General features: G+C 48.5%; 1 protein-coding gene across 1 annotated transcript in view; it reads right to left on the bottom strand.

Annotated features, from left to right (window-relative positions):
• The window catches only part of TOP6BL (TOP6B like initiator of meiotic double strand breaks), a 73,172-nt gene that overhangs the window by 4,520 nt on the left and 45,865 nt on the right, over positions 1–22,787 (bottom strand). Inside the window, exons 10-13 of the mRNA XM_060184177.1 lie at positions 22,116–22,262; positions 14,230–14,351; positions 11,254–11,364; positions 5,433–5,525 (exon numbers count right to left, since the gene is read on the bottom strand). Coding sequence (XP_060040160.1) covers positions 5,433–5,525; positions 11,254–11,364; positions 14,230–14,351; positions 22,116–22,262 — 473 coding nt within the window. The remainder of the gene's footprint in view (positions 1–5,432; positions 5,526–11,253; positions 11,365–14,229; positions 14,352–22,115; positions 22,263–22,787) is intronic.

Genomic DNA, 22,787 nt, shown 5'->3' with positions numbered 1-22,787 from the left:
TGGTCGGTGGTCCCAATAAAGAACAAAAAAATGTGGTGACCCCCACTTTGGCAATGACCTATTGGTCTGGTGTGATGTTTAGAAATAGCCCATGCTTTGCTCTGAATGGATCAGGCTTTTGCTAAGTTTGAAATGATTGGATATAGGCAGATAAGGTGATGTGCTCCCCCTCCCTGAGCGTAGTCTGAATTCCTATAAATTGTATGGTTTGAGCTTTGTTCAGGGTCGAGCTTGGTAGACTGACACCAGTCACCATCTCGGCCCGGATTGCAATTCGTCAATAAACATCTTTTGCTTCCTTGCAGTGGATGGTGGTTTGGTTTCGCTCTTTAACACCCAGACCCCGATTCCTTGGAGCTGCTGCCTCAGACCACATCACATTGGGGTTCCTTCCTCGGGCCCCATGTTGTGTTTCTCAGGGCCCGCCTCTGAGGGAGCTTATCTGACATTTGTCTTTCTCCTTCCGGCTTATTTTATTCAAAGTGATCCCTCCAGTTCCATACATGTCGTAACATTTTTGTTTGCTTGTTTCTTGCCTCCAGGGTTATCGCTGGGGCTCGTTGCCTGCGCTACAAATCCACTGCTCCTGAAGGCTATTTTTGTTGCCCTTGTTGCTATTGTTACTGCTACTGCTGTTGTTGTTGTTAGGTAGGACAGAGAGAAGTCAAGAGAGGAGGGGAAGACAGGGAGAGAAAGATAGACACTTGCAGACCTGCTTCACCACCTGTAAAGTGACCCCTCTGCAGATGGGGAGCTGGGGGCTTGAACCGGGATCCTGGTGCCGGTCCTTGTGTTTCGTGCCATGTGCGCCTAACCTCCTGCGTTATCTCCCGCCCCCCCTTTTTTTTAAATTTCTTTATTGAGGATTAATGTTTTACATTCAACAGTAAGTACAATAGTTTGTACATGCATAACATTCCCCAGTTTTCCATATAACAATACAACCCCCACTAGGTCCTCTGTCATCCTTCTTGGACCTGTACTCTCCCCACCCACCCACCCCAGAGTCTTTTACTTTGGTGTAATACTCCAATTCCATTTCAGGTTCTACTTGTGTTTTCTTTTCTGATCTTGTTTTTCAACTTCTGCCTGAGAGTGAGATCATCCCATATTCATCCTTCTGTTTCTGACTTACTTCACATAACATGAATTTTTCAAGGTCCATCCAAGATCGGCTGAAAACGGTGAAGTCACCATTTTTTACAGCTGAGTAGTATTCCATTGTGTATATAGACCACAACTTGCTCAGCCACTCATCTGTTGTTGGACACCTGGGTTGCTTCCAGGTTTTGGCTATTACAGATTGTGCTGCCAAGAACATATGTGTACACAGATCTTTTTGGATGGATGTGTTGGGTTACTTAGGATCTATCCCCAGGAGAGGAATTGCAGGGTCATAGGGTAGGTCCATTTCTAGCCTTCTGAGAGTTCTCCAGACTGTTCTCCACAGAGGTGGGACCCATTGACACTCCTACCAGCAGTGCAGGAGGGTTCCTTTGACCCCACACCCTCTCCAGCATTTGCTGCTGTTACCTTTTCTGATGTCTGATGTATGCCATTCTCACAGGAGTGGAGTGGTATCTCATTGTTGTCATTATTTGCGTTTCTTTGACAATCAGAGACTTGGAGCATTTTTTCATGTGTTTCTCGGTCTTTTGGATCTCTTCTGTGGTGAATATTCTGTCCAAGTCCTCCCCCCATTTTTGGATGGGGTTATTTGTTGTCTTGTTGTTGAGATTTGCAAGCTCTTTATATATGTTGGTTATTAGCCTCTTGTCTGATGTACGGCATGTAAAGATCTCCCATTCTGTGAGAGGTCTCTTGGTTTGGGTAGTAGTTCCTTTAACTGTGCAGAAGCTTTTTAATTTGATGTAGTCCCATAGGTTTATGCTTGTCTTAGTCTTCTTTGTAATTGGATTCGTTTCATTGAAGATGTCTTTAAATTTTATGCAGAAAAGAGTTTTGCCAATATTTTCCTCTAAGTATCTGATAGTTTGTGACGGCCCCCATTTTTTACAGCTGCATAGTATTCCATTCTGTATAGTCCACAACTTCCTTAGTCACTCATTTGTTGTCAGACACTTGGGATGCTTCCAAACTTTGACACATGGCACCATCATGAACACAGGTGTGCACTAACCCCACCCCCCCGGTCTCTTTTAAGGACTTTATTTATGAAGAAGATAGGCAGAGAGAGAACCAGACATCACTCTGGTACACGTGCTGCCAGGGATTGGACTCAGGACTCCTGTTTGAGGTCTAATGCTCCATCCATGGTTTCACCTCCATCCCACCGCTATCCTCTTCAGACGCTTGTTTTGTGCTCACTGGATAGATACCTAGCAGAGGAATCACTGGGTCATATGCTAGGTCCATTTTTTTTTTTTGCCTCCGGGGTTACTGCTGGGGCTCAGTGCCTGTACCATGAATCCACTGCTCCTGGAGGCCATTTTAACCCCCTTTTGTTGCCCTTGTTGTTGTAGCCTTGTTGTGGTTATTATTGTTATTGTTGATGCCGTCGTTGTTGGATAGGGCAGAGAGAAATGGAGAGAGGAGGGGAAGACCGAGAGGGGGAGAGAAAGACAGACACCTGCAGACCTGCTTCACCGCCTGTGAAGCAACTCCCCTGCAGGTGGGGAGCCGGGGACTCGAACCAGGATCCTTCTGCTGGTCCCTGCGCTTTGCGCCACGTGTGCTTAACCCGCTGCGCTGCCACCCGCCCCCCTGCAGGTCCATTTGGAATGTTTGGAGCAATCTCCAGACTGCTCCCCAGGGCCGGTGCACCAGCCACGTCAAGGGACCCCGTCCTCCACCTCTTGCTTCCTCCCCACTTGCTGATGCCATCCTCTGAGGCCAGCCACTGTCACAGGGTGAGGTGACAGCCATTGCTGTCTTGACTGATTTCCTCCTGTGAGTGGCATGTAAGATCGTCTCCCATTTGATGGTGTCTTTCTGTCTTGCTGACGGTTCTTTTGCTGTGCAGAAGCTTTTCAGTTTGATATAGCTCCATTTATAGCTGTATTTTTGCTCTTGTTTTCCTTGCTGTTTGGTGGAAGTTTAGTTGTTTTTTTTTTTTAATTATCTGTTTATTTGTTGGATAGACAGGCAGAAATTAAGAGGGGAGGGGGACATAGAGAGAGAGAGAGACACACACACACACACCTGCAGCATTGCTTCACCACTCGGAAAGCTTTCCCCCTGCAAGTGGGGACCGGGAGCTCAAACCTGGATCCTTGTGCTCTGTAACGTGTGTGCTCAACCAAGTACACCTCCAGCCAGCCCCTGGTGGAAGTCCAGTTTTTATCTCCATTGCTGAGGCAAGACTCTGCATACTGCTGGGTTGTCAGAACAGTCGTGACACATTTTTGTACAGAAAAAAATCCACCGTGACTTTTCGGACAGCCAGTATGTTACCAGATGCTCCATAACTCAGGACACTTTCTTCTTTAAAGACACGATTCCTAGCCTTGCATGATCTCTGTACATTGTCAGCTCTCATTACTGTTTTCTAACAAGAGATTTCACTTTGGTATTTATGTCTCATTTATTTATGTTTGAGAGAAAGACTCGCCAGGGACTGTTCAGCTCTGGCATGTGGTGTGCCTGGCACTGAGTGGGCCCTCTGGGGCCTCGAGCTTGGAAGTCTCGCCTCTCCGTGGCCCTGTGGCTGCTGCGCTCGGTGGCTCTCTCCCTGGCTGCTTTCTTCACACCATGGAGCTTGATGGCACGCGTCCTAGAGGGGAATCAGGACAGCGGTGCGGGCTCCAGGACTTTGCTCTGCCCTGAGAACCGAGTCTCCTGGCCATCCGGGCGCCCCTTCGCCTAGTGCACTGACTGGGCTCCTCGGAGTGGCCGCTGCCCAGAGCCTCACCGCTCTCCGGGCAGTGCGCGGGGCCGTGCCAGGGCTCCTTTGTTCTCCGCCTCTCAGGAGTGACTACCCCATCTGCTGCTGATGCCCAGTGTCTGGAGAATCACTGTTTTCTATGTTTCCGGCTTTATTTCTTATTTTTATTTCAAGCCAAGGGCAAATCTGGCCTGTTTTTTCATCTTGGCCCGAGCAGCTGTACAGTAATTTAACCTTTTTTTTTTTACCCTCCAGGGTTATTGCTGGGGCTTGATGCCAGCACTGCAAATCCACTGCTCCTGGAGGCCACCACCCCCCCCCCTTTATTGGATAGGACAGAGAGAAGCTGAGAGAGAAAGATAGACACTTGGGAGTCGGGCAGTAGCGCAGCGGGTTAAGTGCAGGTGGCACAAATCACAAGGACCGACTTAAGGATCCCAGTTTGAGCCCCTGGCTCCCCACCTGCAGCAGAGTCGCTTCACAGGCAGTGAAGCAGGTCTGCAGGTGTCTGTCTTTCTCTCCCCCTCTGTCTTCCCCTCCTCTCTCCATTTCTCTCTGTCCTATCCAACAACGATGACATCAAGAACAACAATAATAACTACAGCAATAAAACTAGGGCAGTAAAAGGGACTAAATATATTTTTTAAAACATTTAAATAAAAAAGAAAGAAATTTAAAAAGAAGAAAAAAAGAAAGACAGACACCTGCAGACCCACTTCACAGCTTGTGAGGCGACTCCCCTGCAGGTGGGGAGGCAGGGGCTCGAACCGGGATCCTTGTGCTTCCTATTACATGTGCTTAACCCAGTGTGCCACCACCCAGCCCTCCAGTGATGTAACTTTCTGAATTTACTCATTTTATGCTACAGTTCCAGGAAAGTCCATCCTGCTGACTGGAGTCAAGAGGCAGCCACAGTCGGAGCCTTACAACCAGCTATACCTGGAGTCCGGAGACGCTGGGCTTCCCTGCTTCCCACACTGTGCCACCCAGAGGCACAGGCAGACACAGTCATTTCATTCTCCGGGCTGAGAGCCCAGCAGTACACTATCCCCAGTATTAAAGAGGTGAGTGGAGTGGGAACAGTAGCATAGGAGTCACAGCAGACTCTAATGCCTGAGGCTCCGAGGCCCCAGGTTCAGCCCCCCCACACCCACATGAACAAGAACTGAGTAGTGCTCTGGAAAAATAAAGTAAAATAAAAGAGGTGACTAGATTAAAAGTGTGTTTTGATTAGGTAAAACTAAACAAGAATTTCATCATATTCCCAGCACGAGAGAGTGAGGCTGTGCTCAGCATTTTATTCCCACCATCTCACTCAAAACACTCCAGGTCAGGTCTGCATCATTCCTGTTTTACTGAACACTTCAGAAAGTTAAAGGACTTAGACAGTAACACCACACAACTAGTCAGCGGCAGAAGTGGAGTCACACGACATCCAGCCGTGCCTCTCCCCGTGTAGCAGCGTGTGTGTACTGTGAAGTCGCTCCTTGCTGAAAGGCTAGCCCCGGGACCCTTCACCCAGTGTGGGGGCCGTCACGGGCCACGCCAAGGGCTCCCAGCAAAGCACTGCTTATCATTTCACACTCACCGGCTCCACTTCACAGCTATGGCGAAATCGGTGCTGGGTGACTTCGTGAAATGCTTTGTCCAGTTTTGCCCCAAACTCCTGTGTGTCAGCTGCCTAAAATGGGTTGGAGACAGATGAAGAGACAAAAAGGGACACGGCTGCCACCCTCCATGGAGTTCCCTTGGATCCTACGGACACAGAAGGAGAAAGACATGGGCGGCGGCAGGAGCAGGACGAGTGGAGGTAGCTGAGCGGCGGTTTGCGCCTGATGGAGCTCACATGTAAGAACTGTTATAGTGGACGTTTAGGGGGGAGAGTTACTAGGAAAAGGCCCAAATATGTGACAAGAAAAAAAATTCACGAGAAAACTGATTCTGCTTCTCCAAAGACATTCCCAAGAAAAGTTAAGGAAGGTGGCCCTGAAATCACATCCCAGAACTTTGAGGAAAAGTGCCACATAACCTGGAAGAAAACACACACACGTGTAAGGCAGTTCGAGAATAAGTAGCTGAGGCAGGAAACACCAAGACATCCAGTGGGCACGTAAACTCAACAGGAAGAGAAGAGCCCACCAGGCAGCAGGAGGGAGGCGTCTCCAGCCAGGAAACCTAGCAGGCGACGTCCAAGGAAGGAGGGACAAAAGCAGAGCAGGCAGCTGGTGGCAAAACTAACAATGATGTTCGTGCAGAGCAGACCTGGGAGATCTTGAGAAGAAGAGATCATGACAGAGAAAAAGGGGTGAAGCTTATGAGTGATGTGCAGAGGTTGATTCGAGGGAAAATTAAAACCGTAAGTAGCGCTGGCGAAGGTAATTTGATTTTAAAGTCTACTCAGTAAAACTAGTATTGCACCAAAGTAAAAGACTCTTGGGGGGGGGGGGGTCGAGTACAGGTCCTGGAAAAGGATGACAGAGGACCTAGTGGGGTTGTATTGTTATGTGGAAAACAGAAACGTTACACATGTACAAACTATTGTATTCGCTGTCGATTGTAAAACATTAATCACACAATAAATAAATTAAAATAAATTTAAAAAAACTAGTAGCATAACTGTTCTCAGTGTTTAGCCCAAAGTTTCGGATTTCTTTTTTCCGCAGTATCACTGAACACACCACCAGATACCCTCTGAGTGCACGACATGGCTGTTTGATCTGCTGTGTAGCATGATAGTTACCACAGTGAGTTCAGTCGCAGTCATAGCATCAAACAGCTTTTAGATTTAATAGAGATTTAGATTTCAAAGTGAGGGAGAGACCCTAGCGTTGAGTCAGTGTTCAAAATAGCGCTAACTTCAAGTTTTTTTTGGCCATGTCAGCTAGAGATGATTCATTTAAAATGTGTGTCCTCTACAGGATTTCTCCAGGAGTCGCCAGGTCAGTGCTGGTGACTAACCTGTGTGCTACTGGTGAGCTGGGTGGGAGCTTCACAGCGGGGAGGGAACCTACCTGGCTCGCAAGCGTAAGGTCTGGAGTTCTGAACTGACAATTCTGTAAATATGTGGGATTGAGATTTCTCATCCCCTGCTTTTCTTCTTTGTTTATCCAAACATCCTGCAAAGATCTTTAAAATAAAACAGACTTGGGAGACCCAAAGTGATTTCATTGTTGCTGCTTGTTCCCATTTTGTAGTAAACTTCTACTGAGTCTTTAAAGAAGTAAGAAGGGAACAGAGAGGGAGAGAGGGAGGGTGGGAGCAGGCCTGGGAGACCTGAGGCAGGCGGCCATGGCTCGTGTGCGAGGCGTCTTCCCGTCTCTGCTGCCTGACAACAGCCTCCCGCCAGGACTCTATTCCCTTTCTCTAGAGGGACGAGCGTCCCCGAGATGCAGCTGCTGTGACCTGCTCTCCTCTAAGACACAAGAGGTGCAATGGAGCCTCTAAGACAGGTGAGAACTCTCCCTCAGATAAGTCTTTTTGGGAGGAGAGGGGGGAAATGATAGTTACAGCCATAATTTATGGGTAGGATATTAAAGCTAAAGGGGACCACCCTAACCACCTACTACAACACATAAACTTCATAGCTACAAAAGTTGGAATTTAAATTGGAGAAGTGACCCACCCAAGATCTCAGTCTGAAAGCTAGGACCAACCTCAAGATTGCCAAGATAGTGCTCTACTCTCTAGCCTCTGCTATTGATCTGAGCTCCCAGGTTCAGTCCCCAGCAGCACCATAAGCCAGAGCTGAGCAGTGTCAGCAGTCAAAAATCCACTAAAATGTAAAGGTGTTATGCTCTTTTTCCCCTTAACCAGAGTACTGCTCAGCTCTGGCTTGTGGTGGTACAGGGGATTGAACCTGGAACTCAGGCACGAGAGTCTTTCCGTAGCCATGATGCTGTCCACCCCTTCTCAGGCATTATACTCTTTAAACATTTAATTTATTTATGTATTTAATATTTTATTTTAATGAGATATGGAGAGGTGGGGGGGGAGTACATCAGAGCCCTGCTCAGCTCTGGTTGATGGTGGTGCTGGGGATTGAACATGAAATGTCAGAGCCTCCGGTACAAAAGTCTTTCTACAGAACCATCATGCTGTCTCCCTAGCCCCATATTTATTTATTTTTTTAATGAGAGAGGTACAGAGAGAAAAGCCAGAATATTGTTTAGCTCTGGCTTTTGCTTATGCTAGGGACTGAACCTGGGACCTCAAAGCCTCAGTCATGAGAGCTTTTATGCTTTCTTCCCAGCCCCACAAAGGTGTTATTCTTTTTAAAAAAAATAGTTTTATTTTTTAAATATTTCATTTATTTTTTAAATTTTTTATATTTATTTATTCCCTTTTGTTGCCCTTGTTGTTTTATTGTTGTAGTTATTATTGTTATTGTTATTGATGTCGAATTGTTGGATAGGACAGAGAGAAATGGAGAGAGGAGGGAAGACAGAGAGAGAGAAAGACAGACACCTGCAGACCTGCTTCACTGTCTGTGAAGCGATTCCCCTGCAGGTGGGGAGCCGGGGGCTCGAACCGGGATCCTCACTCCGGTCCTTGCAATTCGTGCCATGAGCGCTTAACCTGCTGCGCTACCTCCCAACTCCCAAAAATATTTCGTTTATTAATGAGAGGGATAGGAGGAGAGAGGAGGGAGTCGGGCTGTAGCGCAGCGGGTTAAGCGCAGGTGGCGCAAAGCACAAGGACCGGCATAAGGATCCCGGTTCGAACCCCGGCTCCCCACCTGCAGGGGAGTCGCTTCACAGGCGGTGAAGCAGGTCTGCAGGTGTCTGTCTTTCTCTCCTCCTCTCTGTCTTCCCCTCCTCTCTCCATTTCTCTCTGTCCTATCCAACAACAACAACAACAATAATAACTACAACAAAAAAACAACAAGGGCAACAAAAGGGAATAAATAAATAAAATAAATAAAAAAAAATAAAAAAAAAAAAAAAAGGAGGAGAGAGGAAGAACTCTCTCTGGCATACAGGCTGTCAGGGACTGAACTCAGGACCTTATGCTTGAGAGCCCAATGCTTTATCCATGGTGCCACCTCCCGGACCACAAGATGTTATATTCTTTGTTTATTATTATTATTATTATTATTTGCCTCCAGGGTTATCACTGGGGCTGGGTGCCTGCACTATGAATCCACTGCTCCTGGAGGCCATTTTTTCCCATTTTGTTGTCATTATTATTATTATTACCATTGATGTTGCTGTTGGGTAGGTCAGAGAGAAATGGAGAGAGGAGGGGAAGACAGACAGGGGGAGAGAAAGATAGACACCTGCAGACCTGCTTTACTGCCTGTAAAGTGACTACATTGCAGGTGGGGAGCCGGGAGCTTGAACCGGGGGTCCTTTCGCCAGTCCTTGCGCTTTGTGCCATGTACGTTAAACCCGCTGTGCTACCGCCCAATCCCCTATTTTTAAATTTTTTTAAACCAGAGCACTGCTCAGCTCTGGCTTATGGTGGTGCAGGGCATTAAACCTGGGACTTTGGAGCCTCAGGCATGAGAGTCTGTTTGCATAACCATTATGCTATCTCCCCCTGTCGAGTGTTACATTCTTTACTCCAGTAACTCCACCTGTAGAAATTAATCTTAGGAAATATCCAAAAGGTGACATAAGGGTATCAACTGAAATACTGTTTACATTGACAGAAGAATATGAGACAACATAAATGTCTGACATTAGTAAGATGGTTGACTAAATTATTACAGTGGAGGTGGAGTAGATAGCTTAATGGTTATACAAAAAGACTCTCGTGCACGAGGCTCGAAAGTCCCGGGTTCAATCCCTCACACCAGCATAAGGCGAAGCTGAGCAGTGCTCTGGTACAGAAAGGAAAGAAAAAAGAAAAAAAAAGTACAGTGGGATATCGGGTAACAGTCCACTAATATCTCAGTAACCCGGAGAATGCCGAAACAGAGGGCAGTATCACAGTATGAAAGCAGGAATCTGTGGTTACAACTACATAACACATGAGAGATGATATGCAGAATCTGAACTGTGATGATCACGTTTACTGGGCAGTATCTACATCTGTGACGTGGAGTGACGGTCACCCCACTGATAACACCGACTGGTCAGTTCCTAAGAAAATTAAAAAAAAAAAAGGAACATTTATCAAGAACCTGCTGTGTGCTATCCACATTCACACTGAGTCCTTGGGCCAGCAAAATAGTTCTCTCGGGTAGCACACTGCTTTCCCATGTGTGTGACCCAGGTTTGAGCCAGGCCTCACTGCACTGAAGGAAGCGTCCCTTCTGTGGGATTTTTCACACACTCAACACACACACACACACACACACACACACACACACACACACACACACACACACACACACACCCCTACACATTTAGCCCTTGCTCTCATCCTGACCCTGTAAGGTACTGTTATTTTTCCAATCTATGGATGAAGATGAGGGGAGTTAACCGCATAATCAGTTCAAATACGTGTTCACGTAGTAAGGTCTGACTTCAGGCCTCACTCTCAAACTTGATAAGCTGTCTGTGCCGCCTGACCCTGTGCTTTGCTGATCTCCACTGTGCTCATATTTGCCACCGCAGGAACCCGGGGTCACGGGTGCAGTCCCAGCCTTGCCCATCCCTGGTTGTGTGCTCTGCAAGAGGCTGTTGCCACAGGTGACTGTGCATGCTGAGCAGAGTTCAAGCCCCTCGGCTCTCACCTGCAGAGACGAAGGTTCGTGAGCAGCGGTGCACTGCTACAGGACTCCGTCTCTCCTCCCCTGTTTCTGTCTTCCTCTCTCTCCCCCATCTCTCACTTTATACCGAAACAAAGAAAGAAGAGAGGTGACCGGGAATGGTAGAGCTGTGCAAAGACTGAGCCCCACTGGTAATTCTGCTGGAAAAGGTGGGGGGGACAGAGAGGGAGAGGGAGAGGGAGAGAGAAGACAGCTCCTGGAGGTGGTGTAGTGACTAGGACCCTATACTTAAAAAATCACAAGGTCCCGAGTTTGATGTGTTAGAGTAATGTTCTGGTTTTCCATTTTTTCCCACATGTCAGTAAATAAATCTTAAAAAAAGAACAACGTGTGGTCCGGGAAGTGGCACAGTGGCTAAGGCATTAGACTCTCAACCATGAGGTCCTGAGTTCAGTCCCCGGCAGCACATGTACCAGAGTGATGTCTGGTTCTTTCTCTCTCTCTTCTTTCTCATTAATAAATAAATAAAATCTTAAAAAAAAAAAAAAGACAACTTGATATCTGTTTTCTTGCTTTTGAAGTCAGTACATGTACCACTATCCATTCAACAGCTATTTCTTAGATGTGCATCACAGGCAGAACCACAGAAGGGGCGGACGAACTGATTCTAAAGCACCGTGTAAACATCACCGGGTCAAGAGCAGAGTGTCCCTTAGACCCCGGCACGTTTAAGTATCCTGAGTTTCCTACTAACTTGAAGGGCCTGGAAGCAGATCTTTCGGAAACGGCTGCTGGTGCTTCCGGTGACGATTCCCAGGATGGATCGCACGGCCACTGAGAGTGAGGCCCGCCGCTTCTGGTGTGCCTGGGGACACAACACAGGGGAAGATCCGAGGTTCTGATGATCCCGGGTTGCTGGCGTATGGGAATCTCAAGGACACAAAGATTCCTGTCAGGACAGGATTTGACAGTTCTTCCACTTCAAGACTTCCTACTGAAATTGCGACTTGAGGGACACCGAGGGGTTGAAGTCTTTCACAGATGTGACTTACTCACTCTGACATGTTAAGAAAAGGCGAGAGCTGTTGGCGTGCGCCCGGTGAGCACAAACTTCACTGTACTCAAGGCCTGCAGGGAGGAAGCTTCAGAAGCAGTGAAGCAGGACTCCCTCTCTATCTCCCCCTACCCTTTCAGTTTCTCTTTGTCCTAGTTAATAGGGAAAAGGGAAGGGAAGAGAGAGAGAGAGAAATGAGCTACCAGGAGAGGGTAGCACCGAACCCCAACAATAACCTTGGTGGCAAAAACAAAACAAAACAAAACAACAACAAAAATGGCAGGGGTAGATAGCATCATGGTTATGCAAAGAAACTCTGAAGACCCAGAGTCAACCTCCTGCACCACCATAAGCCAGATCAGTGCTCTGGTAAAAAAAAAATGTAAGGAAAAAACAAAACAAAACAGTGGTGCAGGAGGTGGCGCAGTGGATAAAGCATTGGCTTCTCAATCATGAGTTCCCGAGTTCAATCCCCGGCAGCACATGTACCAGAGTGATTTTTCTCTCTCTCCTCTTATCTTCCTCATGAATAAATAAATAAAATCTTTTAAAAAAAAAAAAAGACAAATGTGAGGCCTGGGCAAAAAAACAGACACATATGGTTTAAAAACAAAAAGTTATTTACTCTCAGTGTAGATGTGTCCCTCTGCATTCCCCCATCGCCCCCAGGGGGAATGGAAGCATCATGTAAGAACTGTGCTACTGAAAATACATGGGTTGGAGGAGTCCAGGAAGCCAGGCAAGAAGAGAAAGCAACAGCATTAAAAGGCGGGGGGGGTCAGGCAGTAGCGCATTGGGTTAAGTGCAGGCTTTGCAAAGCGGAGGGACTGGCAGAAGGATCCAGGTTCAAGTCCCAGGCTCCCCACCTGCAGGGGAGTCACTTCACAGGCGGTGAAGCAGGTCTGCAGGTGTCTGTCTTTCTCTCCCCCTCTCTGTCTTCCCCTCCTCTCTCCATTTCTCTCTGTCCTATCCAGCAATGACGACATCAATAACAACAACAATAATTACTACAACAATAAAACAACAAGGGCAATAAAAGGGAATAAATAAATAAATATTAAAAAAAGAAAGGGGTGGTTAGGCACTAGCGCAGTGGGTTAAGCGCAGGTGGCGCAAAGCACAAGGACCAGCATAAGGATCCCGGTTCGAGCCCCCGGCTCTCCACCTGCAGGGGGTCGCTTCACAGGCAGTGAAGCAGGTCTGCAGGTGTCTGTCTTTCTCTCCCCCTCTCTGTCTTCCCCTCCTCTCTCCATTTCTCTCTGTCCTGTCCAACAACAATGACAGCAATGATAACAGCAACAATGACAACAATAACGGGCAATAACGGTAGCGAAATGGGAAAAATGCCCTCCAGGAGCAGTGGATTCGTAGTGCGGGCACCCAGCCCCAGCAATAATCCTGGAGGCGCCCGCGCGCGCGCGCGAGAGAGAGAGACAGAGAGAGAGAGAGAGAGAGAATGAGAATAGTGTTAGATTCACGGAAGCTTTGGCGCCGGGTTTGGCGCACGCCAGCCGGCTTCTCTGGTGTTTGATTTGTCCCTATTTCTTCACTCACCTACAAGGGGGGAAGAGCAAGCAAGTTGGTTTCTCACCCATCTGAGGTGAAACCTGACTTCCTGGGCAGCTGCAGCGCACACTGTCGGGCTGTGCCGAGAGGGAGGCCAACAAGCAGGAAGGACTTGCAAGCCCTGCCTGCACTGGTGGGGGGGGGGACTTGCAAGCCCTGCCTGCACTGGTGGGGGTGGGGACTTGCAAGCCCTGCCTGCACTGGTGGGGGGGGACTTGCAAGCCCTGCCTGCACTGGGGGGGGGGACTTGCAAGCCCTGCCTGCACTGGTGGGGGGGGGGACTCGCAAGCCCTGCCTGCACTGCGGGGGGGGACTCGCAAGCCCTGCCTGCACTGGTGGGGGGGGGACTCGCAAGCCCTGCCTGCACTGGTGGGGGGGACTCGCAAGCCCTGCCTGCACTGGGGGGGGGACTCGCAAGCCCTGCCTGCACTGGGGGGGGGGGACTCGCAAGCCCTGCCTGCACTGGGGGGGGGGCGTGTTGGGGTTTTCCTTCCTCCCGCCTTCCTTCTTCCTGTCTTTTTCTTTCTATTTTATTTGCTAGGACAGAGAGAAATTGAGAGGGGACGGGAGACACCTGCAGTCCAGCTTCACCCATCAATCTAAAGTGTCCCTTTGCAGGTGGGGAGCCAGGGCTCGAACCTGGGTCCTTGCATAGTAATGTGTCCACTCGGCTGGGCGCACCACCGCCTGGGCCTCTACCCTGGTTATTTAATTTATTTATCTATTGCCTCCAGGGTTATCGCCGGGGTTCAGTGCCAGCACTAGGAATCCACTGCTCCTGGAGGCCATTTTTCTCATTCTGTTGCCCTTCTTGTGGTTGTTATTGTTGTTGTTGTTGGACAAGACAGAGAGAAATAAAGAGAGGAGGGGAAGACAGAGAGGAGAGAAAGACACCTGCAGACCTGCTTCACCGCTTGTGAAGCGACTTCCCTGCAGGTGGGGAGCTGGGGGATCGAACCAGGATCCTTATGCTGGTCCTTGCGCTTTGCATCATGTGCGCATAACCCGCTGTGCTACCATCCTTGCCCCCCCCCCCCGTTATTTTTTAAATGAGTAGTCAACTGATTTTTAGAGGTAGTAGGAGAGTGAGCATAGTGAACGTCTCAGTACCGTGGCAGCCTGGTGATGTTGCTCCAAGGCCCGGTCCACCATGGCCTGCAGGGACTCACGCACCACACCGCGGCTCTCGCTGAGGACGGCGCTGAGATGCGCCTTAAGCCAGGTGTGGACTCCTAGGGGAGGGGGAATGGAGGTTACCACATCAGGACCGCTGCTCCTGGCTGACCTATTGAACAGAAGATGCCAGCATCTTCTGGGGGGAGATAGCATAGTGGTCATGCAAAGAGACTCTCCTGCCTGAGACTTCAAGGTCCCAGGTTCAATCCCCTACACTGCCATAAACCAGAGCTGAGCAGTGCTCTGGGAAACAAAAGCAAGAAGAAGGAAAGAGGAGGAAGAAGATACCAGTGACTCCTAAACCCGCCTAGAATTGAGAAAAAGAGCAAGGAAATCAAGATGAAGAATGACCTTATTTTTGAAGAAACAGAGGTAGGTTCTTTTTAGTTCATAATAGAAGCAGAGATACATGGAAGGAGGGCTGCCTCCAATAAGGTGACCGCAGGCACCACTGTTAGAACGACTCAGCAAAGCTAGCCTGTGAAAGCAAAGGGCGAAACGCACCATCAAGTAACAGGCTAGCGCTGACGCTCCTGGCCAAGCATGTAGGACAGACAGCAAGGGTACTCGGCAGGCGCCCAGAGGAAGTGCTGCTGAAACGCCTTGCCCGCCCGCCCTCCCTCCCTCGCCTCCTTCCCTCCCTCCCTTCCTTTTTCCTCCTCCTCCTCCTCCTCTTCTTCCCTTTTCCCTCTTCTTTTTCTTCTTCTCCTTCATCTTCTATGTATTAAATTTATTTTTTTGGCGGAAACAGAAATTGAGAGGAAAGGGGGTGATAGAGAGGGAGAGAGAGGGGCCAGGCAGTGGCACACCTGGTTGAGCACACACATTACAGTGCGCAAGGACCTGGGTTTAAGGCCCTGGTCCCCATCTGCAGAGGGAAAGCTCACAAGTGGTGAAGCAGGGGTGCAGGAGTCTCTGTCTCTATCTCCCTTCCCCTCTCAATTTCTCTTGTCTCCATCCAATAATAAATAAAGAAAAATCTATTTGTGGTCTGGGAAGTGGCACAGTGGATAAAGTACTGAACTCTCAAACATGAGGCCTGAGTTCTATCCTCGGAAGCACATGTACCAAGGTGATGTCTGGTTCTTTCTCTCTTTCTCTGTTTTTTGTTTGTTTGTTTTGTTTTGTTTTTGTTTCCAGGGTTATTGCTGGGGCTCCACAAGAGGGAAAGCTTCACAAGTGGTGGGGCTGGGCTGCAGGTGTCTCTCTGTCTCTCCCTCTCTATCACCCCCTTACCTTCTCAATTTCTGGCTGTCTCTATCCAATAAATAAATAAAGGTAATGCAAAAAAAATTAAAAATGCAAGATAAAAGGTTGGGTGGTGGCACACCTGATAGCGAGCACATGTTACCACATGCAAGGACCCAGGTTCAAGCCCCAGGGCCCTACCTGTGGGAGGTGAAACAGTGCTGCAAGTGTCTTCACCTCCCCCTGCCTATTTCTCTTTGTCTCTATCCCAAATAAATCAATACTATTGTTTTTCAGCTGGTTGCATTTTTTTTTTAAATTTTGTGAAACTATAAGTTTTTTTTTATCTTTATTTGATAGAGACAGTCAGACATCAAGAGGGAAGGGGGAGATAAAGAGGGAGAGAGAGAGAGGAAAAAAAAAACCTGCAGCTCTGCTTCACCACACACAAAACTTTCCCCCTGCAGGTGGGGACCAGGGGCTTGAACCCGGGTCCTTGTGCACTGTGATGAGTGCCCTCAACCAGGTGCGCCACCATCCGGCCCCAATAAATACTATTTCTAAATGTAAGCTAATATATGGTTATATTATAAAGGTAAGTAACACCTGATTAACAATTACAACAACAAAAAAGGCCTGGAACCTGGAACTAGTCGGGGAACCTAGCTAGAGCCAGTTTGGGCACCAATTAGTGGTGACAAGTCACCGTCTCAATACACAGGAAGTTTTTATACCACCTGTTCTCACAGGTATGCTGCACAAATAAACTGGGTGATGTGTATGTATGAAGTGTCTTGAAGCATGCATTGCAATGTCCAAAAAGAAAGTATTACTGCTGTGATACTGCCTGGGTCACTAGTTCCTATAGCTTGGTCCTGAAAATACCCTCGGGAAGTCAGATAGGTCCCTTTCGAAAACAGACATTTAATTAAAAACCTATGAGTTCACTCCTAAAACTGATGATGCCACCAGCTGCTTTTAACATGGTGGCAAAACGAGTTAATTATAGAAAAGTTACCATGACAAGGTGGGCAGAAGGCCAATTAAGTGATTTTTTTTTTAAAGGAATTGGAAACAGACTTAATTCTGCACAATCTGTTTCCTAAAAGAAGCTCTAGAGAAAGCTTTCAAAGATAGGAGGACGAGGGAAGGAGAATATAAAACTACTATATTTATGTCCGTCTAGCTATCCCGCCTCCCCACTGTGTGACTTTTTCAAAGGTCAATGCCAAAGGTATAAGGAGCTTTCAAAAAGACATTTGCAGGGGGTCGGGCGGTAGTGCAGTGAGTTAAGTACACATGGCACAAATCGCAAGGACCTGGCTTAAGGATCCCGGTTCCAGCCCCTGGTTCCCTACCTGCGGCGGGGGTGGGGGTGGGGGTGGGGTGTCGCTTCACAGGCGGTGACGCAGGTCTGCAGGTGTCTGTCTTTCTCTCCTCCTCTCTGTCTTCCCCTCCTCTCTCCATTTCTCTCTGTCCTATCCAACAACAATGACATCAATAACAACAACAATAATAAAAACAATGATGAAACAACAAGGGCAACAAAAGGGGAGAAAAAAATTGCCTCCAGGAGCAGTGGATTCGTGGTGCAGGCACCGAGCCCCAGCAATAACCCTGGAGGCAAAAAAAAAAAAGACATTTGCTATGATTCCTAATACAACGATGACTTTCTTCCTCTCCCTCCCTTCCTCCCTCCCTCCCTCCCTCCCTCCCTCCCTTCCTCCCTTCCTTCCCTTCTATTGCCACCAGAGTTATTGCTGGGGCTCAGTGCTTGCACAAAGAATCCACCGCCCCTGACATCCATTTTTCCTTTTTAAAATTTTTTTAATTTAATTTTTTATTAGAGAGAAATTGAGAGTGGGGGAGAGAAAGAGAGACCACAGCCCCACTTCTCCCCCGCAGGTGGGTTGCGGGGACTCAAACCTGGGTCCTTGCACATGGTAAAGTGTCCACTCAGCCGGGCTTGTCACCACCCAGCCCCTACAGTGATGATTTTCTATGGAATACAATGCCAGGTCGAAGTCTTCAAAGTCAAGCTAAAGAGATCTGTGTAGAGGACCACAGGACAAGAAGCCAGGTGACACTGGTTTCTGAGGAACTGGATGTTTTGTTTTTGTCATCAGTGCTACTGCTGGAACTCAATGCCTGCATAACGACTTCATTGTTCCAGGTGGGTATGTGTACTTTTGTTTTTTGATAGAAGGTGAGAGATTGAGGGCCAGGTGGCAGCGCGGTGAGTTAAGCACACATGGCATGAAGCGCAAGGACTGATGCAAGGAGAGACAGACAGAAAGACGTCTACAGCCATATTCTACTGTTCATGAAGTTTCTACTCTATGGGGGCAGAAGGGGGCAGGCTTGAAGCGAGTCCTAGAGCATGGTAACATGTGCTCTACTGAGTGAATCATTGCCCAGGCCCAGAATCTGGGATCTTAAAGGCAGGCAAAAGGATTCAACAGTGCAGCCCAGGAGGTGGCACAGTGGACAAAGCAACGGACTCTCAAGCATGAGGTTCTGAGTTCGATACCCGGCAGCACACGTACCAGAGTGATATCTGGTTTTTCTCTCCTTCTCTATGCCTATCATTCTTCATAAATAAATAAATAAATAAAAAGAAAGAGTGGTTCGGGAGATGGTACAGTAGGTAAAGCATTGGACTCTCAAGCATGAGGTTCTGAGTTTGATCCCCGGCAGCACATGTACCAGAGTGATGTCTGGGTCTCTTTCTCCTCCTGTCTTTCTCATGAGTAAATAAATAAATTCTTTTAAAAAATAAAAATAAAAGAGAAAGAAGGAAAGAAAGACAAAGGCCAATCTGAAAAATGTCAATATGAGCTCACAATAAAAACATAAAAGAGAGAGAGAGGACTCAGCAAATCATTGTCCCAGGCTCAGTGTCAGTCTAAGGGGGACTGAGCGCAGTGCTCAGAAGAAGAAAAGCAGAACAGGTGAAATCTTAGGTCTTCCTCTCTTTGACAATATCTTCACATGTAGTTCCCGTCAGTGAGGCTTTGTCACTCTGGACAGACCTTTTCAGAGGGAGCCACAAGGAGTGAGCTGGAAGGACATCACAGCATTGAAACATCCGGGTGCTGTGCTAAGTACCTCCGTGTGCCGTGCTGTGCTAAGTACCTCCGTGTGCCATACTGGGTAGAGGACTCAAACCTGGGTGCTCACACTGGCAAAGCGGGTGCCCTACCAGGGAGCTATCTAGCCAACGTCCAGGGTTCTTTTTTTTCTGCTAAATATTGATTTACCAACGAGAGAAAGAGAGAGGGGGAGAGAGAGACAGACAGAGAGAGGGAGCCAGAGCACCACTCTGGCACATGTAATGTTGGGGCTTGAACCCGGAACCTCACGCTTGAGAGTCCAACATCCTACCCGCCGTGCCCCCGGGCCACTGGCCCTAGGATCTGAACTCTTAGGGTCTTTGACAGAAGGGATTTTGCTATCGCATCCAGTCGCAAGTTCTGTACCTGAAAAGGGAGACAAATAAGTTGGAAACTTGCTTCCCAAAAACCACTGAGGAAACCTGTAGCAGACAGAACTACAATCAAATGCAGGTCTCTCGACTCTGCCCTTAAGTCCTCCCCATCAAGCTAGGCTGTTTCTCTCACCGGTCTCTGTCGAAGTGAACAGGGTCAGTTAACAGTCCTAGGAACCCTGGATTTTGACCCCGTTGGTGAAAAGCTCAGAAGTCTGGGGCGCTCCAAGTTCCCATTCCCAGGACCTTAATAACGGAGCCGTGAGCACCAGGCAGCACCAGCTCTTTGGACAAAGAGCTGGGAGTCCAAGCTAGGACAGGAGCGTCTCTGCTAAGGAGCATCTATGTGCTGCAGAAAGAAAGGAGGCAGGGAGGGAGGCGGGCGGTGGCGCAGCGGGTTAAGCATATGTGGCGCAAAGCGCAAGGACCAGTGTGTAAGGATCTCGGTTCGAGCCCCTGGCTCCCCACTTGCAGGGGTCACTTCACAGGCGGTAAAGCAGGTCTGCAGGTGTCTTTTTTCTCCCCCTCTTTTTCTCCCCTCCTTTCTCGATTTCTCTCTGTCCTATCCAACAACAGCAACAACAATAATAATAATAACCACAACAATGATAAATCAACAAGGGCAACAAAAGGGGGAAAAATCGTCTCCAGGAGCAGTGGATTCATGGTGCAAGCACTGAGCCCCAGCAATAACCCTGGAAACAAAAAAAGAAGAAGAAGAAGAGGAGGAGGAGGAGGAGGAGGAGGAGGAGGAGGAGGAGGAGGAAGGAGAAGGAGGAGGAGGAGGAGGAGGAGGAGAAGAAAGGGAGGGATGGGGAGCAGATAGTGGGTGGAATCCCTTAGCTGGTTGGCTTTGTTCATGAAGTGACTGTTACCAGTCAACATGTTGGATACTGGGCTCCAGGCCGTCAGGCTTCTCTCCTAACGGTGGGAACAGAGCCACACCACACAGCTGTGACACGCCCGCCCGAAAGTAGAGGTCCCAGCAGTGCGCTGGCCCATCGACAGGGAGGAACACAGAGACGTCATCAGGAGGAAGCTTGAAACCATTTTTCCAGACTTACACAAACTACACTTCCTGCTACTTCTCTCAAAGTTTAGGAGAGCATTGAAAAAAATTAATTGACTGGTTTCTTTTCCCCCCAAATGTACTTTATTTTCTTGTTGTTGCCCTGGCTGAATTCACTCCTCCAGGCTGACCTTTTCAGATAGAGAGGAGAGAGCACAACACAGACAGAACCATCTCAACGCCACAGTGCCATCACGGGCTGTGCCAGGGGCCTGAAGCTGTACAGACATCAAAGCAGGCTGCTCCCAGCTGTGTGCCTCCCCCATTCAGAGTTAGGTCTGCATCTCAGGGCTTACTGGGTAAAATACAGAACCCAGCTCATACTCGGTGGCTTTAAGCTTTATTATATTTACAAGTTACCTAAGAATCTTATTCGAAAAGCAAATTCTGTGTTTTTTCTTTTTTCTTTTTTTCCTCCAGGGTTACTGCTGGGGCTCAGTGTCTGCACCATGAACCCACCGCTCCTGGAGGCCTTCCCCCTCCCTTTCGTTGCCCTTGTTTTTGTAGCCTTGTTGTGGTTATTATTGTAGTTGTTATCGTTCATTGTTGGATAGGACAGACAGAAATGGAGAGAGGAGGGGAAGACAGAGAGGGGGCAAGAAAGACAGACACCGGCAGACCTGCTTCACCACCTGTGAAGCGACTCCCCTCCCTGCAGGTGGGGAGCCGGGGGCTCAAACCGGGATCTTTCCGCCGGTCTTTTAACCCACTGTGCTACCGCCCGACTCCCCATATTCTCCCATTTAAAAATATCTGTGTTTGTTTTATTTTAATGAGATAGCAATACAGAGTGAAAGACACAGTGAGAGAACCAGAGCACTGCTCAGCTCTGGTGGTGCATGGAATTGAACCCGAGACCTCAGAGCCTCCGGCAGCAAAGTCTTTCACAGAACCATGATGCTGTGTCCCCTAGCTGAAGCTCCACATTTTAAAATCCTCCAAAATGTTCTGATGTGTGCTTCACAGACCACAGAGCAGTGAAAGCATTGACAAAGCAAACTTTCTGACAGCAGGTGTCTCCCATTGGTGAGGTAAACACCGGGACCTTCTCCTTGTATGCGGGAGAGAACTTGCCCTCCCTGACATGTGACAACCACAGAACCTGGCCACACCAACACAATTCCCTTCCTCCTCCCCCCTCCTCTCCCTCCTCATCTGCGTTTAGGTCTGCATCAAGGCCGAGCAAGGCTGTTCGCTTATTGATCCCACCTGGAAAGATACTAGGACAGCATGTAGCTCTCAGGTCTGGCTGCATTCGAGAATCGCCTACGGAGCTGAGGAAACACACTGGTGCCGGAGCCCCACCTGCGTCTAAGGGGCTCGGAGTCTCTTGGGTGAGGTGTGGGCACCTTGCTGAACTCCCAGGCAAAATATTATGAAATTGGCTGCACTCAGAGCCCCTCCCTGAGCGATTCTGCTCTGGAGGGAGAAATCCTACATAGATCCTAATATAGATAACAGATTTCTGTAAAGGAAGTGTCTGCTGACTCCCAGACTACCAAATCTGGGAATGTTAGCAGCAAAGTGACGCAGCGAGTGCAGGTCTTTCCCCAGGAAGCATCCGTTTAACCTGTTTCAGCAGGCTCTCTGCTGAGACTCCAGGCCACACAAGCATATCTCATCTGGATACATACCTAATACAAAGTCCTCCTTTTCCTCTTCCCTTCCTTTCTTTCTTAAAATAATTTTTATTTGTTTTTAATACTCCGTTACAAGATTGTAAGATTGCACACCACACCCACCACCACACCTTCATTCCTTTCTTTCTAGAACACTGCTCAGTTCTGGCTTATGGTGGTGCTGGGGACTGAACCTGGGACCTTTGGTGCCTCGGGCATGAAAGTCTTTTTGCAAAACCATTATGCTGTCTCCCCAGCCCCCAAATCTCCCTTTATTTTGTTTATTAATGAGAAAGATAGGAGAGAGGGAAAGAATCAGACATCACTCTGGCATAGGTGCTGCTGGGAATCGAACCCAGAACCTAATGCTTGAGAGTCCAGTGCTTTATCCCCTGCGCCACCTCCCGGACCACAAGTGTCCCTTTCCACACCAGCAGCCCCATTTCACTAGACCTACCCCAGAGTTCTAGGTGCTGGGCTGGGAATCCACTGTAGAAATCCACAAAGAGAAAAAGCAGCAGCGTTTGTCCCTGAGGGTCCGTGTTCTGAGCCTGCGCTCCCTCGGGGGACTCCACCTGATAGTTCACATCTGGGAGCACCAGACCTAGCGGGCAACATATTGCACACTGTTCCAAGGGAAGTGAAGCCCTCGAGATGCTAAATGAATAAAGGACCTGCACCCCAAACAATGAGTCTGAATCCCAACACTCCCTTCCCTCCTGAATCTGTTTCTCCATCTGCCTCGTGGGAAGAAATAATACTGACCCACAGGAAGAACATCAAAAGGACGAGGAGCAAACCATCCAGCACTCTGTGGCATTTACAGTGAGTTAATTCACTCCACACACACACTATCAATAATGTGATGCTGGAGTTGGGGGGTGTGGGGGGGGAGACAATCCAAGGTCTACTGACGACCTCAAGAGGCCCAGGGACAGAGGCAGCAGTAGAGGAAGTGAGAGGAGGGGCAGCCGATGGAGCTTCGTGTATTGACGCCTGTCTGCCATACTCCAGGATTCGCAGACTGGCCAGAAGCCACCCCCACGCCCCCTCCCAACCTAAGTATCGGATCCCTGGGTTGCTATCTTATCCACACCAGCTATCTAGAATTCCTCACACTGCTCTAATG

Source organism: Erinaceus europaeus, unplaced genomic scaffold, assembly GCF_950295315.1.
Source record: "Erinaceus europaeus unplaced genomic scaffold, mEriEur2.1 scaffold_264, whole genome shotgun sequence".
Taxonomy (NCBI): Eukaryota; Metazoa; Chordata; class Mammalia; order Eulipotyphla; family Erinaceidae; genus Erinaceus; species Erinaceus europaeus.
This window is presented reverse-complemented; position numbering and strand designations above follow the sequence as displayed.